The 17,062-nt window shown below is 48.2% G+C and overlaps 4 protein-coding genes across 24 annotated transcripts in view; 1 reads left to right on the top strand and 3 right to left on the bottom strand.

Annotated features, from left to right (window-relative positions):
• The window catches only part of LOC112493599 (protein daughterless-like), a 53,275-nt gene extending 45,743 nt beyond the window's left edge, over window positions 1-7,532 (bottom strand). For 20 of the 21 annotated variants that reach the window (XM_025090774.1, XM_025090775.1, XM_025090772.1 and 17 more), the window contains exon 1: window positions 6,907-7,039. In XM_025090774.1, the coding sequence (XP_024946542.1) occupies window positions 6,907-7,000 (94 nt within the window). In that variant the 5' untranslated portion in view covers window positions 7,001-7,039. Of the gene's footprint in view, window positions 1-6,906; window positions 7,126-7,392 lie in introns of those variants that run through there. The other variant, XM_025090770.1, reaches the window with a different exon arrangement.
• Window positions 7,489-8,968, bottom strand: LOC107273443. The gene is made up of 6 exons (XM_025090797.1): window positions 8,666-8,968; window positions 8,279-8,313; window positions 8,058-8,169; window positions 7,914-7,989; window positions 7,649-7,783; window positions 7,489-7,579 (listed from the first exon to the last, which is right to left on the bottom strand). The coding sequence occupies exons 1-6, from the start codon at window positions 8,708-8,710 to the stop codon at window positions 7,545-7,547; spliced, it is 438 nt and encodes a 145-aa protein (XP_024946565.1). The 5' UTR covers window positions 8,711-8,968; the 3' UTR covers window positions 7,489-7,544.
• Window positions 8,969-8,976: 8 nt separating this feature from the next.
• LOC107273445 (methylcrotonoyl-CoA carboxylase beta chain, mitochondrial) lies at window positions 8,977-12,700 on the top strand. Its single transcript, XM_015751646.2, has 7 exons — window positions 8,977-9,100; window positions 9,603-9,758; window positions 10,548-10,801; window positions 10,947-11,366; window positions 11,454-11,872; window positions 11,958-12,315; window positions 12,401-12,700. Exons 2-7 carry the CDS (start codon window positions 9,645-9,647, stop codon window positions 12,516-12,518), a joined length of 1,683 nt encoding a protein of 560 aa, XP_015607132.1. The 5' UTR covers window positions 8,977-9,100; window positions 9,603-9,644; the 3' UTR covers window positions 12,519-12,700.
• The window catches only part of LOC107273446, a 7,388-nt gene continuing 3,011 nt past the window's right edge, over window positions 12,686-17,062 (bottom strand). The window contains exons 2-8 of the mRNA XM_015751647.2: window positions 15,227-15,328; window positions 14,811-14,920; window positions 14,560-14,735; window positions 13,958-14,188; window positions 13,740-13,887; window positions 13,518-13,662; window positions 12,686-13,440 (exon numbers count right to left, since the gene is read on the bottom strand). Coding sequence (XP_015607133.1) covers window positions 13,259-13,440; window positions 13,518-13,662; window positions 13,740-13,887; window positions 13,958-14,188; window positions 14,560-14,735; window positions 14,811-14,920; window positions 15,227-15,328 — 1,094 coding nt within the window. The 3' untranslated portion in view covers window positions 12,686-13,258. The remainder of the gene's footprint in view (window positions 13,441-13,517; window positions 13,663-13,739; window positions 13,888-13,957; window positions 14,189-14,559; window positions 14,736-14,810; window positions 14,921-15,226; window positions 15,329-17,062) is intronic.

Genomic DNA, 17,062 nt, shown 5'->3' with positions numbered 1-17,062 from the left:
GGGGACTGGTTGGCACGCTCGTCGAGATAACTATGAATCCTAACAGTTCGGGCTTGTTCGTGACATGTTTGGCGGAGCGTGTGCCGACTCCGCAGTATCATGCATCAAAGGACAAGCTACTCGCCGGCCGCCGCTGGACCACCGTGTCATCCTCAGAGCTGCGACTGTCCCGCTCGACTATCGTGATCTACTGTCGGCCTCCTTGCTTCGCATTCGGTCGGTCGGGCACACGCAAACTAATTCGTTAAATTCGAAAGGCCTCGAGAGACTCGGTGGATGACGAATTCCTGGATTGGCGAGAGCCGCGGGGTGCGCAGGCTGCCTGAGTTTCGTGCGCGCGCGTACCTGACGAGGCATCTTGGAAGAAAGGCCGTCTAGAGGCGCGGAGAGGCGCGGAGAGGCGCGGAGAGGCGCGGAGTTGCGAGTATGCTAATCGCATGGGTGTGGTGTTCGAGCATGGTGTTCGAGCATGGTGTCCCGAGGAGACTGAGCCAGTTGAGCGATAGGAAATTTGTAAGACGCTACACGCGTTAGAAGCGCTACGTGCGCCGAACCGGCCGGACAATCTCGCTGAGTTACGATAACGCGATAGTACGTAACGTAACAGATAAATCTGCTCGCGTTAACTCGCGATTCCGATCGGATGAACGATGAAGAGAGGAGCAACCAGAGAACGTTTCCTCCGGTGCTTCGGCTGGACCATTCGAGCTGGCCTCGCGGGATTATATTCGAGCCTTAAACACGTACTCCGCTCCCGGCATGTCGCTCCTCTGCAAATTTCCAAAATTCCTCGCAAACTATAAGATTACCAGGACGATGCTCGATCTAGCGTTCCTAATCGGGTCTCTGGCTTCGCTTGGGAAACTGATCGTCTGGGCTTTTACCTCAACCTCTTTAGCCCCAAGTTTCTCCGATTGAGTTGAATTACAAAAATGCCTATATCAATAATTCTTTGTGAGCTGTGATACGCGAGCAGTACAACAATAGTCAAAGAATGTCTATGGAATTAGTGCCACCACGCAGAGCTCTCTAGGGGAAGAGGAGAGGGGAGGGGAGGGGAGGGAGTGTGTCTCCACAGAGTGTGCACATACACATTTGTGCCGATGGTGCATGGGACTGCCACAGTGCCACGCGACTCAGAGGGTCTTCCCTGCTTTGCAGGTAAGATTTAAAGTGAACCCCCAGCATCACCGCGCAACGAAGAAAAGAATCGGAGTCCGTGCCGTCGTTGCCGTCGTTGCCCTCGGCTGAAGGGGGTGGTGGATTGTTCCAGAAGGGGCGGAGGAGGAGTTGGGGAAAAAATAGTGAACCACTCAGGTAGCCATTGGTGCTCAACCGAGCTCATATTCCGACTCTCGCTTATGCTCCGTCCGGTTCTCGATGCTTCCGGCGGGGATAGCAGGGTTGACGTTGAGTCAAAATAATTCCTATTCGACTTTTTAACCATCGTCCACGCAAAGTGAGTTCTGGACTTTGCCCAGAACTATAGGATGCTTCCGATTCAGGATGGGACATAGGTCAGGAGCCCTCAAAGAATCTGTTGGAGCGGATCATGCAATTGGAAGAACTTAAACTCCCGTTGAGGCGCGCGCGCGCGCCGTATTTGAGCCTTGGGAAATTTTTCGAAACCGAACGTTTCCTCGGATAAGTTATCTTCGAAGATGGCTGGATGAGCCTCGAGTGGAATGCGCAATCAACGAAAACGGGCATGGCGACCTACAATGAAAGGGGCGGATTGGTCAGTCGACGTACGCACTCTAAAGAGGAGTGGAGAGGAGCAGGAAAAGAGAGAGAGAGAGAGAGAGAGAGAGAGAGAGAGGCACGGGCGATAAGGACGAGGCGCGAGAGAAAGACGAAGCCAAAGAAACCAGAGGATCGTGGCGAGTTGTCGATTCGGAACCTACGCGTGGAAGGTGCATTTCGTAAACGCAGCCTGGCGCTGCCACGCGACCGGCCCAGGAATGGTGGGGAACTCGGGGGTGAAGGGGCGACGCGGGGAGGCTGGGACTCTGAGGATTCGAGGGAAGGTGCGCCGACGGGAGAGACCGCCAGAGCAGCTGTCGCTCGCCCAGTGCCCCCCTGCCCCCCTGCCGCCCCCCTCGTTCACGTTACACTAGAAGGGGCCCACCGAGGCACATAGGCGTAGCTGCCGAGGGCCTTCGAGGAACAGGCCCTCGCGCAGTGGTTGTCAGTTCGTTTCGCGTTCGCGGGAACAAGGATCAGCGCGATGCTTCGGCATCTGGAGTCTAATGCGATTCCGTATTAATCGCCGAATTTCGGATATTTTGACGAAATTGGGGAGTCGAGAAACGCGAGGGCACCGAGTCGACGCGTCGCTTCGCTCTCGGAATCGCGGCTTCTCTTCCGCGCGGACGAGTGGAGTCGCTTCGCGGATGCAATCAGTGAGTTGGGAGGCTGGGAGGCTGGGAGGCTGGGAGGCGCAAGGGTGCGATGGAAATCGAGATTGAGAGGAACACGGCGCAGACGGTGAAGCGCCTTCTTGTGCCGCACGCGCCAACCACGTGTGTCTCTACGACATACAGCCAAATCTTCTGCTCTTTCGCACTTCCGCCTTCCGAATCTTTTTGGATTTTCGTTCCACATTTGTTGGGCGCTCATGCACGAAGGGGAGTTTCCAAAGGGCTCGCGGGTCGTAAGCCCGAAACGTTCAGCAGGTGAAGTCCGACCCGACACGGCTGCGCTACCATTTCTCTTCTTCGCGACAATCTGCGCCCTTGACATTTTCCGCATTCACGTTTCCCAATCCGCGATTCCCTCGGATTCCCGACGGCAGCTCAAACCGACGCGACCTGCCAACAAATGACGACGGCCATCGGGGATCCCGTGGACCGGGAGCCAGATCGCCGCTGCGCCGAACGCGCGTCTGTTCCGTTAACCGTATACAGGTCTGTCTCCTCGAGGACAGACTGTGCAGAGCAGGCCCCGTGCCTCGTGAAATCTGGCCAGATGTCCACTTCCCGCCGAGTGGGAGAATGCACGATGCACGATGCTGAACCAATTCAAACGGTACGGTTTACGTCAGGTGTACTATGATTTTATATAGTGATAACTTCAGCAGTCCCGAAGATGCCTGAACTCCCGACGCTCGTCCGATAACGAATGCATTGATCAAAATCCTTGAAAATAATGGCTCCGGGCGCTCCCGAGAGTTTCGGGTAACTCGGTCGAGACGAGGGAGTCGACAATCGCGATCCCGATTATCATTCCGACGCAATCCGAATGCAAGTTGAGAACGGGTGATGTTACGCCTATGGATCAGAGGAAACGAGGATATGAGGCCCCACAGTGGGGTGGCACTGTGGTAGTTTCAGTCGAGCTACTAAGAGACACGATCCTATCTATGCGACGATGAACATTCGTCCGGCTCTTGAGGACTTTGAGTTTCAGCAGGTCGATGTACAAAATTCTTGCTGTTGACTCGCGAATGTTAAGAAGACTTCGGGCCCAACGCGAGTCGCGCGGGAACCAAAGCAACGGCGACACGCATTGTCGATACGTTCTTCGCATTTCGTTCCTTGGAGACAGTGGGGCGGCGAGCAGTTTCAGAGGACCGGCCTCCGGGAATGGGGAAAGATCTTCATTGCAGTACTAACCACTAAAATTCACTAAACAGTAAAATTCGTAACAAGTTGTCAAATATCACGAGCGCCTGACAATTTCTGTATGTCAATCCGCAGCGATCCGCTGACGTGAGGGCCAGTGTGCCCGAATGCCAGGCCAGGATGCCTGAATGCCTGAGGAGGACCAAGTCGTCGGGGATGAGAGAAGAACCGTAGCGAGGGTAGAAAAATAATGCCCAAGAAGAGAGTCAGAAGGGCGGGAGAAAGGAAGCAGATGCTCCTCAGCCATATCTCTCTCTCTCTCTCTCTCTCTCTCTCTCTCTCTCTCTCTATGGTTCTCGACCCTCCCTCTCTCCTTCGCGCGCATATACGTATGCGCGTAGATTACAGCAATATATGTTCCACTCGCACACATGCAATAATTTAACGAGAGTTTCTCCTCAACTCGACACAAGTCAATCTGCACCGTCATCGTCATCGTCATCGTCATCGTCATCGCCAGGATCATCAGGATCGACTGATTTGCGCCAAGTACATTGAGAACCTCCGAAAACCTCTGGGAATCGCACGCGCCAATCCTTCCGTTTGCCCTTTCGCCCGCCTGCTGCCGCTGCTAAAGCCGCTAAAGCCGCCATCGCCGCCATCATTGTCGCTGCCGTTCGAGTCTTCGCCGAAATTTCCAACCCGAGCGACACCGCGCACTCCTCGACAAGACGGGGGAAACGCGGATGGGTGAAGAATATTAAATTTGGAAAACTCCAGAGCGACTTCACGCAGCTCAATTAGTGTGTAAGTGATGTCGATAGGACTGTGGACGCTTAATGGGAGGCAGAAGTCAAATCGGGAGATGAAGCCGAGAAGGGTAGAGCGAGAGAGACCGAGAGACCGAGAGACCGAGAGGCAGGTGCGTCAGGGTGACATTCCCTCGCTCGGAGGCTCCGCAGCCCGTGTGTTTTGTCTTGATTGCGGCGTTCGCCGTAGCCCAACCACGCGCGTATTGCACCAATCCCAGCGATGCATGAGAATCGGCCTTCACTTCCAAGTCGAAGCGAAGCGGTGCAAGAATCGCTTGCTCTATATTGTATAGTCCTTTTTATTGTCTGGTCCGATTGAATTGAACAATTTTCAAGCAGCCTAACATTGGCTCAACGTGTTCGCCGACTGGGACGTCATTTCATTCGGCTTATTTTGCTGCAAGCCCCAGTGTTTACGTTTCCGAGAAATGAGCCAACGAATGAGACACGATCGCTGATGGTCGCAAGATGGATACAGAGGTGCACGAATGGAGCTAACTGATGTTGAGTAGCCAAAGAGATCCGGCAGCGATTACAGTAATTCCAGAATTTCCAGAAATTCCATCGGAATTTAAAAATTACGAAAATACGACCTAAAATACCGCGCGAAAGGCCTTCAAAGAGTCTTGGGACGTTAAGGCGTCGCGAAGCTCCGAGCAGCGACGGCACCTGCCACAGCGACACATGTATTTCGAAAAAACTATTAAAAGAAATCCTTCCTGTCTTTTAATCCTTCTGCCCTTCGTAAGGCTCATCTCATCTCATTAGTTTTGGAAGGTCGCACAAAGATAAACCACTGCTGGACACTCTCGCAATTCGTTCACGGAATTTACCTAATAAATCGAATTATACAGCAGGATGCTCTCGGGCTCGTGATCTCGACTCAACGAAATTTAGAAGAGCCTTGGTAAAAATAAATGTCCGAAGTTTTCCAGTCGGCACTGACCTGAGGGGATCGACGAAATACAATTGGTACAGGTCATGACATCGGATGCCCAGGAGTGAAGTAGGTACACAGGCGATAACGCAACCCGAGGAAACGGCAGGAAGAATTCGACTAGAAAAGCTATCCTCGATGGCGCTTCTCAATGGCTGACGCGATCCACGCAGCAGAGTCGCATCTAAACAACGTCTTTCAATCCAAACAAACATTCCGAGTCTCAGTCAACAAGCCAAGCAACTAACTATCCGGCCACCTAGCTCACTAGACTTTTCACACACATACGCCGAGTAAGGAAAAGGTAGAATAATTTCCATCCTAATTGCCGCAGCTCAGCATCGTCTTAAATCGCGATTCATCCTGACCAAGTTCAACTGGTGTTTCTCTGAATCTTCATGAAATTCGGCAGAGGGCTAAACATTCCCACGCGGAAGCGCCACGAAAATAATCAGAAGCACGCTTCGAAATAGAAGCTAGTAACCTGCTCGAGCATCTCTTCGAGGCTGCCAGTTCTCGTGGACATTCAATTTTGTGGTTTAGCATGATCATTCGTCTGTGGCATCGGATACTGTTATCTGATCTTTATCGACTGTCTCAATTGCGCGTCGCAGGTATTTAAGATTATGCCGACGGAGATAAAGGACGTTCGTAGGAAAGGAATAAACTCATGACGGCCGTCTTCTCTGACTATGAGAAATCTTTGACAAGTTTGTCGAAATGACGTTCACCTCGTAAAAATTCGCCGCGAAAACACAGATTCGGCTAAATATTAAGAGTTTGAACTATGACTTTTCCAGCAACAATAGCATTCCGAAATTTCAAATCCTATCGAAGAGACTCGTTCCCCACACATCCGTGAGTCGTGACAGGCAAGTGCATGCGGATACACGTGGGTGCCTCGCATACTGATTCCAAGACAAAAGAACACGAGAATAGCTGGGAGGAGCTGCATTTCCAAGAGAGATAGGACAAACACGTGAAAAGGCGAACCCCGAGAATGAGAGGAATACTGCCAAAGGATAACACACATTTCGGAATAGAGAGTACGAAGGTGGTGTATTTAAGAAAGAAGGAAGAAAGAGCAGAGATGAACGAGTCGCAGTTTGACGTGAAGCTTGGCAAATTGCAAGCAAGAGCGAGAAGAGCATCGTATTAACATTAGCATGAACCGTTAAGAAAACAGAGGCTGCAAAAAGCACGGTGATAGGTACCGAATATATAGGGTATGACTGACCGAAACTCAAGGAAGATGCCGGGATGGCAGCACTGTCCATGCATTGACAAGCGAACCAAAACACAGACGGCCTGGCTCTGAAAAAAAGGAATCTTGACTCGCGAATAAGCATGAAATTAGAGAGACGACAGATTAGTCTGGAATTGATAACGCGATTGTCAAATATTTGTCAGCGTGGCGTATACGTACGCGGGGTTTTCCACGAGAAATGCCTCGCGGCTCTCTCAAGACGGCTTGAAACACGACACACACGCTCACGTAAACTCGCTTTTTTTCCAAGAGTTCTTGATGATTTCACTTGTTCACCACTGCCCAATCTTATGTCTACAATACACTGCTATGTCTTCTCAAACTCACCAGGCTGCTTGTTGGCGATCTTATTGAAGCAGTTTTGAAAAACTTCGTAGAGATGCATCGGCTCGTCGTCGCTGGCCGCCATGTTTCCGAACATCCAATGGGTCGGTTTCGCGGAGCGGCCGCGCGCGGAGCCACCCTCCCGACGTCACTCACACTACTGAACTGCCCCAGCTGCCAAGAATCACGGATTGAGCTTCCTACGCGCTACTGGTGGCGCCTCTGCTGGAATTTTGCACATATTAATCTATATTTCCATATTCCGAATTGCAACCATTCTGATTGGGATCATTGCGACCGATCGCAATTTTGCCACCCTTATTTAATTTGAGAAAACGAGTTTAACACTGGCATCTTATCTTTGCACAGTAAATTTTAATTACATCATAAAAAATGAATATAATTGATATTTTACAACAGATATTTATTAATGTACATATAAACTTCAAGAAAAAATAAATGTATAATCTTGCATGAAATTGTGTATACCTATCTCTTCCTTTCAAATCCCAAAAGGACGCTTTTGATCTTCAAATATGAAGTGCAACTACAGTTTCTTCATGTCATACAACTGTTACTTTGCGGTCTGATGAACCTTTCGCTCTCATTAAATTCCAGTAGTCACAGATTTACAGAATGGGTTAATGTGCACCATTTGCTTCCTCCATCTTGGTCACTAATAAAATGCGCAATTTATGAAAAATCAACTATCACTGTACGTGGAGATCAGTCAAGTTTCACTAACCCGTCATTGGACTGCTTGAAAACATTCCAGCCACAGCTTCATTCCGTGCTCGTCCGATCATGTACAAGCTTATGCTTGTAAATATTCGCATAAGAAGACTCATTATTAATGTCACCCCATAATAGTAACCATAACCTGTAAATTTATAAAATTAAGTTAATACATAAGTTACTTAAGAAAAAAACCATAATCTATGCATTTAATGTAGTAAAAATGAAAATAAAAGTTATTCTGAGAATTGAATGTACACTTAGCATCAACTTACTCGACAAGACTCCATCGGGATAACTTATGAGTACAGACCCCTCAAATATTATAGATATAACATTTATCCAGATTGCCTGTAATTAAATTGTGATACATCTATTATTATGAACTCTTGATAGTTTCCTCTGATACTATGACTTACAAACTGTAGAGGCTCATCCGATTCTGTATTTTCAGTTGCCCAAAATAGTGTCACAAAGAACAATAAATTATACACAAGTGTAAATTGTGTAATGTATGGTATTTGTAAAATCCTGTAAAGTTCTTTTACTTAGACTTCTCACTTCGGTACTTATATTTAGGTAAATAAGTTACAATAATTATTAATAGGATACTACTGTGAAATTAAGAATAAAATCTTACCAATAAAGAAGCACAAGATGACCGCAGAAAATACACTGGGGAACAAAGAAGAAGAGGTAAAATTTATAAAGGCACCATCAAGGACTATAACCCAAGGTATACTATTTTAAAATAACGTGAATGTCTACACTAATTATTGTTTTCCTGTCCCATACATGAATTTCAATATAACTTCATATATTAAAAACTTTGACTATTCGGTATTGAAATATAATACTTCTATCAAGAGGGAGGATCAAAGTAACAATGAAAACACAGTGAACAGCAATGCACCGAAAAAAATGTTTCAGTATGACAGCAAAGACTGATTATTGACGTTCGTTATTTTTTCACGACTGTACCATAAGATAGTATTAATAACGAGAGAAATAGTATTGAGTCATTTACCTTTATGGGTGCACGTATTAGATTCCTAAGGCTTGGCATTTTCATAATTGATGATCTTGTATATATGTATATCTTGTTCGTGTTAAAAACTTGATCGAAGACTGACGGTCCGTTTAAAGCAGATCAAATGACAAGTATCCAATATAATTTGATTCTTGCCTCATAGGTATTTCTCTCTACATATATTGCGTATTAACACTTTCGCTGCTGCCGATCTCACGCGAGTGATGTCTTGAGAAGCCAGCCACCACGTTTATGCGCAGGAAGAGCTGCGCCTCAACATTTATTCTCGCCTTATTAATCTCCTGGACATTGTACATATGTGGCCTTCCGGGAAAAACCCATCTCTACGGCGGGGCAATAACTATCAACACATCCTCACACGACCAACAACGAAAGTGTTGATTGTGATACGTGATTGTCAGTGACATCATGGTATTGTATATACATCTTTGGTATATGTATACTCGTTAGGTCTGTTCTGTCGTTAACAATCGTTAATTACACTTTTTTTTTTACTTTTAAAAAAGTGCAAATTCTCATTAGTTGCTTAAAAATATCATCCAATAAGAATATGAAATTTTTGAAAAATGCAGAAAATGTAGGTAATGAGACAGACCAACTAGTACACGTCATACTACTGCCATCTTTTGTAATTTTTCGATATTAATGCATGTAAAAGTAACGTCACGCAATTATTGTTTTTAAGCATCCATTGCAAAACTTATTTACTTTCTATCGGGTTTAAAAGGTAAATGCAAAATGCGAATAGATTTTAGTGAACAATATTAGCTGACAATGAGAAAAGTGAGCTCGTTCCAGAAGTCGGATTCAACGCCATCTTTTGTGCGCAAACCCAGCTTAGAGGACGGCGTGTGTTTTTTTCAGTATCTGAATAGGATTATCATCATCAGACAATTTCGTTGTTTCGTTATAGTGCTAACTACTTGTACCAGAAACTTTGTCGAAATTCGGAAGGATGTTACGAAGAAGTGTCCCCTTGGCCGTGCGTTTACGTTCAGTGATAAGACGGTATCACCAAGAAGCATCGATTATTGGAACAACTCAGGATTCCAACTCGCCGGTTTACCAGGTCAGACAATCTCGTAGCGAGCTTGAGTAAACTGCTACTCTGGATTTATTGCGTACAAATCTTTTCGTTTTATGCTAAGTCTTATTTCGTATAGGCATACACGACAATTGCGAATCACGTGGTTCACGTTTTGTAAGAATTCGATGAATTTTCGAGACATATAAATCTTGATGGCTTTTTCAGAGTTACGCGTGTCTTCTAACACGTGTAGCAGTGTGAATTAATGGAGCCCTTATCGGCTCGTTATCTAATGTTGTTTTCCTCAGCATTCGTGGCCTTGAATGCTTCACCTCATTTGCAATTGAGACGATAAAGTGAAATCAGACGATGACATTAATACCGTGTAAGAGAATAAGACGGTGCAAAAGCAATTATAGCTCAGCTGGTAGAATAATCTTGAATACATCTTGAAGACGTCTCGATTTAGGCGTTTATACTATGGCCGTTATTTAGACTTGTCATGACATTCGGATCTGTTGGAATGCTAGAGTGTAGTCAGTGCAGTGGTTGTTACTCTATTTTTTTTACAAGAAATGTTATGATCTCAATTACTCTTAGCATATGTATATCTTAGGTATACATCGGAGTACAAGTATTTCGACATTTTCGAGTTAAGTTGCTTCGTATAGTTCTCGAGACAGTGCGATATACATATGTATATCTTGAGAAATATGATCATAAGGATTAGGAATAAGAATGTACCCTATTACAAATCAATTATAACCACATATTACCCAGTCAACACGTTGTTAATGTTTTTAAGACTTTTTGCTTTTACTGGATCGCCAGGAAAATTATGTCCGTATGAGCGCCTTAGTGGATCGATTGAAATCGAATGTGGCAAAGATAATCGAGGGTGGTGGGCAAAAAGCCAAGGAACGGCACACCAGAAAAGGGAAGCTGCTACCTCGTGACCGAATAAATTTACTTCTGGACGAGGGCTCGCCGTTTCTCGAGTTCTCGCAACTCGCTGGTTATCAGATGTACGGAGAGGAGGAAGTCCCGGCCGGCGGAATAATTACAGGAATCGGTAGGATAAAAGGGTGAGGCACGACTGAACGCGCTTGCTTAAATTTTATATGACTTAGACCTCTTTGCGGCGACAAGACTATACGATTCTGTTTTTCTCTTTTTTTTTACCTTTTTTCCTTTCTACGTTTCCCCCCTCCTGTTTTCGCCTCGCGACAGGAAGGAGTGCGTAATAGTGGCTAACGATGCCACCGTCAAGGGTGGCAGCTACTACCCCGTCACGGTGAAGAAGCACCTGCGCGCCCAGGAAATCGCACAGGAGAACAGGTTGCCTTGCATCTATCTGGTCGATAGCGGCGGCGCCAACTTGCCGCGACAGGCCGACGTCTTTCCCGACAAGCATCACTTTGGTCGGATCTTTTACAATCAGGCGAGGATGAGCGCTGCGGGAATCGGCCAGATCGCGGTGGTGATGGGCAGCTGCACTGCCGGTGGGGCCTACGTGCCCGCTATGGCGGATGAGAATATTATTATTGGAGAGCAAGGCACAATCTTCTTGGCTGGGCCGCCACTCGTGAAGGCCTCCACCGGCGAGGACGTTACTGCCGAAGATCTTGGAGGAGCCGCCCTGCATTGCCGGTACGCTCGACCCAGCGCGGGAGACGAACTGGCTCGCCTGTGCGTGCTCGATTTGCCTTTCGAGTGACGGAGGATTTTCTTTCGCAGCACATCCGGCGTGACGGACCACTACGCGATCGACGATTCGCACGCTCTTCACTTGGCGCGCAGAATCGTGAGTGACCTCAATCACGTGGCACCTTCGCTCGACCTGCGAATCGAGGGAGAATTCGAGCCGCCGCTGCACGCCGTCGACGAGATTTATGGAATCGTCGGGGACAATCTGAAGCGGCCATTCGACGTGAAGGAGGTAATCGCGCGGATAGTCGACTCTTCTAGGTTTCACGAGTTTAAGGCGCAGTACGGGGAGACGCTCGTTACGGGATTCGCCAGGATTCACGGTTTCCCTGTGGGAATAGTCGCCAACAACGGGGTCCTCTTCTCGGAGTCCGCGCTCAAGGGAGCTCACTTTGTGCAACTGTGCGCCCAACGAAAAGTCCCTTTGGTCTTCCTGCAGAATATAACGGGCACGTTCTCTCCTCTCGTTATTCCGTTTTGTCTCCGTTCCAACCTTATCCGAATCATAACTCTGCTCTCTCTTGGACGCAATAGGATTTATGGTTGGTCGCGAGGCCGAATCCGGAGGCATCGCCAAGAATGGCGCCAAGATGGTGACCGCCGTGGCCTGCGCTCAGGTCCCCAAAATTACGTTGATCATCGGAGGATCTTACGGCGCTGGGAATTACGGAATGTGCGGAAGAGCGTACTCGCCGCGCTTCCTCTACTCCTGGCCGAACTCGAGAATATCCGTCATGGGCGGCGAACAGGCGGCGGGCGTTCTGGCGCAGATCACACGCGATCAGCGCCTTCGCGATAAGAAGACCTGGAGCACGGAGGAGGAGGACAATCTGAAGAAGCCAATAATCGAGCAATTCGAAAACGAGGGGAGCCCCTATTACTCCAGTGCGAGGTAATGGATTGTCATTTCGAATTTCTTCTTTTCTTTTCTTTCTTTTTGTTTTTCCATATTCCTTCTATACATTATTTTCTTTCAGACTTTGGGACGACGGCGTCATCGATCCTGTCGACACTAGAACGGTCCTCGGATTGAGCCTTGCTGCCACCTTGAACGCTCCTATACCTGACACGGTCTTTGGAATATTCCGAATGTGAAGTCGATCGCAATTTACACTGGCTCACCAATTTTTGACAATCATTTTACTTCAGACTTCTTTCATCATTTTTTTAGTGCCATTAATGTATTTTTTTTGTCGATACATTTATAATTAATACACCAATTATACATGTAAGGACATTTTGAATACAAAATACAAATCAGCCTTTGAAGTAGTAAATTTATTTTTTTTTGTTTTCAAAATATTTTCCCATATATTTCAAGTTATTTTACGCGAATGCGTTAATCGATGTTATTGGGGTTAAGGGCCAATGGCATTAGGTATCGTACTAAAGTGAATGGGAAGTGCCCCATGTAAAAGTACATAATCGTAAGACTACGTCCTCGACACTCTCCGCTCGCAAAGGCCAATTTTCTGGGTTCCGGGAATGTCGCGAAGCAAAATTAGGAAAAAGCGGCTAAGAGTTCATGAGAAAATGATGGCGGTCGCTGAGCGGAGAAATCGCCTAACCGGTTGATTATTTGCTTGCTTATCAGGTCGAGCGTTCTTTTAGATTCTTGTTAAGCCGGATGCTTTCAATGTTTCATGTCGGTTACTCGCTAGAAAATATTGTACAGTTTAGTATCACATGACTCGTTTAACATTCTAACTAATCCATCCTCTTCGTTCGACTCTTCCTTTAGCCGTGAGACACGAGGTGTCTTACGCGAGCAACATACTAAATGCACCATTACAGGTTCGGGACAAGACGCGGAAGTGCTTGTCACGTGAAAAGTGTTAAAGATGGACGTGGAGGACGAGGAAGAGGATGACGCTCAGGGGAGCAGCGAACGTCGTCCCGCTGGTAGCGTTCCTATCCGTTTCAACTACCTTGTACTCAAAGTGTTCCTTGATTTGCTCGGCCATCACGGGTCTTTCGCGCGTCGCGTTCTCAGCCTTGCGGATGAATTCCGAGAGAGCTGCAACGAGCAAAGAAGTCATTTGCGATCTTAAGGCGAGCCGAGGCGGCTCCCTTCGGCAATCTCCGATTCCTTACATCGATCCATCTTTACGTCATCCGTAAAGTCCATCTTGATGAATGTCGACATGGTCACCTCGAAGACTTTGTTCTTCTCGTTGGCAGCAAAGGGGACGGCACGCCGCTTGCGACCGTAGCCCACCTGCCCATTGCTGCATTCGATCTGTAGGACGAGCAATTCGACAAGTTTCGGGAGAAGGAAGAAAGTAGAAAGGAGGGCCAAAAGAAATCGTAGCTTACGCCCTGGCATTTGTCGAGGCAAACGTTGACGATGCCGCGAAACTGGACGTAGGTGCTTTCGGGGAACTTGAACGCGCGAAACTTGGCGGTCAGGAAGTCCCCGTCGACGGTATTAAAGTTCTCGAAGAGATACGGATCGACGGAGCAACTGAAAGAGAGGAATAAGAAATGCGTGAGAATTTCGGGAATCAATTGAAAATGGCGCTACGCATTGTTACCCATTGAAGATTATCGTTTCTTCCTGCGTTTTCGTGTCTGTAACCTGCATATAGGTGACGAGGAGTCCGTAGATTGGCGCCGATACTCTGTCTAGGAAGATCTCCATTTGCAAAGGGGTCCCAGGACTGACGTTCAGCTCGCCGGTGACCAGAGTGCCGCCCTGCCTGACGCCAACTCCTAGCGTCGGCACGGGAGCGTTTCCTTGACACTCGTCGAGGATCTCGATCACGCTGAATCATATCGTGGAGAGTTAATCGTCATCGGTCAGCCAACAACCCGGCAGCTACATCCAGTGGATGGCGCAAGAAGGTATAAGAAGCTCAAAGAATGCGGAGACTAGAAATATTGAGGGCTGCGAGGAGACGTGCGCGCGTGTGTTGCGCACGCACGCACGCACGCACGCACGCACGCATTCGACCTGCAATTCTTAATTAAACACTTCATAGCGGCGTTTACCTCGCGTCGACTTTGCGCTAATTTATTTAGTGTTTGGACGATGGCTATTCTTTTTTCTCTGTTGCGTAACTAGTGAGAGAGAGGGAGAGAGAGAGAGAGAGAGAGAGAGAGAGAGAGAGAGAGAGAGAGAGAGGCGAAAACTTACTCGGGCTCCTGAAACTCTGCCGGAAGGACACTCCGTCTTACGGCCGTGTGATTCGTCGTCCTTGAGATTCCTGGCTGGACGAGGACTTCCGTGATGACGCACGTCACGGTGAAGGTGTGCTTGCTCGAATCAGCCGGCTCCTCCATTACGACCCGGTGGTAAAAGACCTTCTGACCCTACGCACACCAGGCCGCTTGTCAGGAGCTCCGATATCCTTTAGTTTTCGATAACCGATTAGCTAACGATCTTACCGTGACTTTGTTGAGAACACGCGTAATCCCGCAACGCGGCATGTCCTGCTCAAGGAGCGACAGGGCGAAGGTAGCGACGGTGTCGCTGAGTCTTGGCTTGCAGGCTTCATCTGCGAGCAGAAGAAATCCGGTTCCTTAAGGGCGTCGTCGGATTGCGACGTGCGCGAGGGACGCGCAGCGTGGGAGGGCGCAGCTAAAAAGAGCTAATCGCTCCTCGCGAGCTAATCGGCACGGTAACCTGGTAACCTGGCAACCTGGCAACCTGGTGCATATATATGCGGAACATGGAAAAAGTAGATCGGGAGGCTACCGCCTGTCACACCAGTGAACCAGTGAGGAGGATTAGGCGGTAGGCGCATCCCTCCTACGTGCAACTACTGTGCGCTACATCGGCTCTTGGTTCCCTCGCTTCCTACCTGGATAGTCCTTGAGCTGCTGCAGGTATATCCTCGCCTCGGGACTGCTCCTTGCGATCTCAACCTCCATCGTCGATTCGGAGCATCGTACTTTGCTGCCACCTGAAAGCCAAACAACCTCCTTCAATATTCATATCCAGCTGCCCAGACGTCCCTTTCCTTCGTTTCTCCGAAAAAGGAAAAAGCAGGAGCCGTGGAAGGTCAGGCGCTGCACTTCGACCTGCACTTCGACCATCAAGGCGCCCCGCTCTGGATTCCGTCGACCTCAAGCAGAGCCTTGTTGGACGGCGCGGTTCGATCCACGCAAGGTGCAGCCCGTTCGCTGCGGTTCAGGAGAAGGGGACTTCCAGAGGACACGTTCATTTTTCCGGAAAGTTTCGGAATTACGCGCACCATGTATAGGCGTCCATTTCCGACTCGACGTCGACACGTCACCTGAATCCATAATGAGTAACGGAGGAGCCGAACGGACGCCGCTCTTCCTCCGTACGTTCGGTCGTTCCGTTCAGTTCCTCTGAGCCTGAGTCCGACTGACGCCAGGCCTCGACTGCGCGGCACCTTTCAATTGGGAAGCTTCTTTAAGTCCTTCGAGCGTTCCCTCGTGCAGAGCTACCCCACTGAACGCTTTCATCTTTTCATCTTTTCATCTTTTGATCTCTCGATCGCGCCAATGGTTCCTGAATGTTAAGCGTCATTCTTTGCATCGTTCTTTGCCAAGCAGAATAGCTGCTGTAGAACCAGTAGAAATACCGAGAATATACCTTGTCGTTACCGAGTGCTTTCACTGCTTTCACTGTTTCTTTCCCCCGAGTGCCTTATAAAGTTATAACGAAAAAAGAGTCAAAAGGCAAAGACTCTTTGCGCGACGGAGGCTGTCGCACGACTACCGACTGAGAGAGAGAGAGAGAGAGAGAGAGAGAGAGAGAGAGAGAGAGAGAGAGAGCAGTGCGCTCTGCCGCCTTTGTCTGGATTATCGTTTCGGCTGGTCTACCCAGGATGTTGAAACAGGTGATTAGATGATTTCACGGAGCCTCCTCTTCTTCCTCTTCTAGCTTTTCCACCGGCTGGAGAAGATTTCCTTTGCTTCCATACACGCATATCATCCGGCTAATATTCCACTGGGTTATTCGAGTTGCTCGAGCAAATCCTCTGTGAATCCTCGGTAAATACTCGGTAAATCCTTCGGGGCTCGGCTTATTGCGAGAGTGTCGACAGCTCGCGGTCTCGCGTTAGCGCATCGCGTGTCCCAACATCAGTGAAAGTTGCCAAGTCCGTTAAAGTTCGTCCAACTAGTGCAGCAGCGAACAATGGCCGACGCAAGTTTATCCTGCCCAATGTTTATCCTTGGTCGAATTCTCTATCTTCAGATACTTTTTATCATTGTCAGCAGTGCGTTACGGATTTGGGCACCAAGAAGCTAGAAATGTTCGCGCCATGCAAGCCACGTGTCACGCGGCACTTTAGATAAAAGTAAAAGTTTGATCGAATGTGCTGACGGTGCCGTCGAATCGACGAACGAGCGATCGGTCGACGTTCAAAAACAGAAACGTTTCCTCTGCAACTCGAGTTGCTCGCAAGTTCTGCGACGGATTAATTGCGTAAGTCCGCGCGTCACGCTCCTCCACTTACGGCGAGAGCCGATCTACTGTGTCGTCGATTCTATAAATACGCGCCGTGCGCCTTCTCTCCATTTGGAGCCTACAACTTTTCTTGATTTACCAAAAAGAATCATTTAGCGCGGATTTTCTGATGTTGAGATTGCGAGGAACGCACGATTTATGCGTGTGTTCCGGGAACGGTGGTACCGTTAGTCTTTGAGCGGGGCGAGGCGGGGGC

Source organism: Cephus cinctus, unplaced genomic scaffold (assembly GCF_000341935.2).
Source record: "Cephus cinctus unplaced genomic scaffold, Ccin1 Ccin1_scaffold1601, whole genome shotgun sequence".
NCBI lineage: Eukaryota > Metazoa > Arthropoda > Insecta > Hymenoptera > Cephidae > Cephus > Cephus cinctus.
This window is presented reverse-complemented; position numbering and strand designations above follow the sequence as displayed.

What these genes read in the sequence shown, in the direction of transcription:
- LOC107273443 (XM_025090797.1), bottom strand. Translation starts at nt 8,710, where the DNA reads ATGAAAATGCCAAGCCTTAGGAATCTAATACGTGCACCCATAAAG. An exon ending in TAATACGTGCACCCATAAAG is followed by an intron (nt 8,314 to 8,665) that starts GTAAATGACTCA and finishes TTTGTTCCCCAG; the next exon opens with TGTATTTTCTGCGGTCATCT. An exon ending in TTCAAGCAGTCCAATGACGG is followed by an intron (nt 7,580 to 7,648) that starts GTTAGTGAAACT and finishes GCATTTTATTAG; the next exon opens with TGACCAAGATGGAGGAAGCA.
- LOC107273445 (XM_015751646.2), top strand. Translation starts at nt 9,645, where the DNA reads ATGTTACGAAGAAGTGTCCCCTTGGCCGTGCGTTTACGTTCAGTGATA. An exon ending in CCAACTCGCCGGTTTACCAG is followed by an intron (nt 9,759 to 10,547) that starts GTCAGACAATCT and finishes CTGGATCGCCAG; the next exon opens with GAAAATTATGTCCGTATGAG. An exon ending in GGAGCCGCCCTGCATTGCCG is followed by an intron (nt 11,367 to 11,453) that starts GTACGCTCGACC and finishes TTTCTTTCGCAG; the next exon opens with CACATCCGGCGTGACGGACC.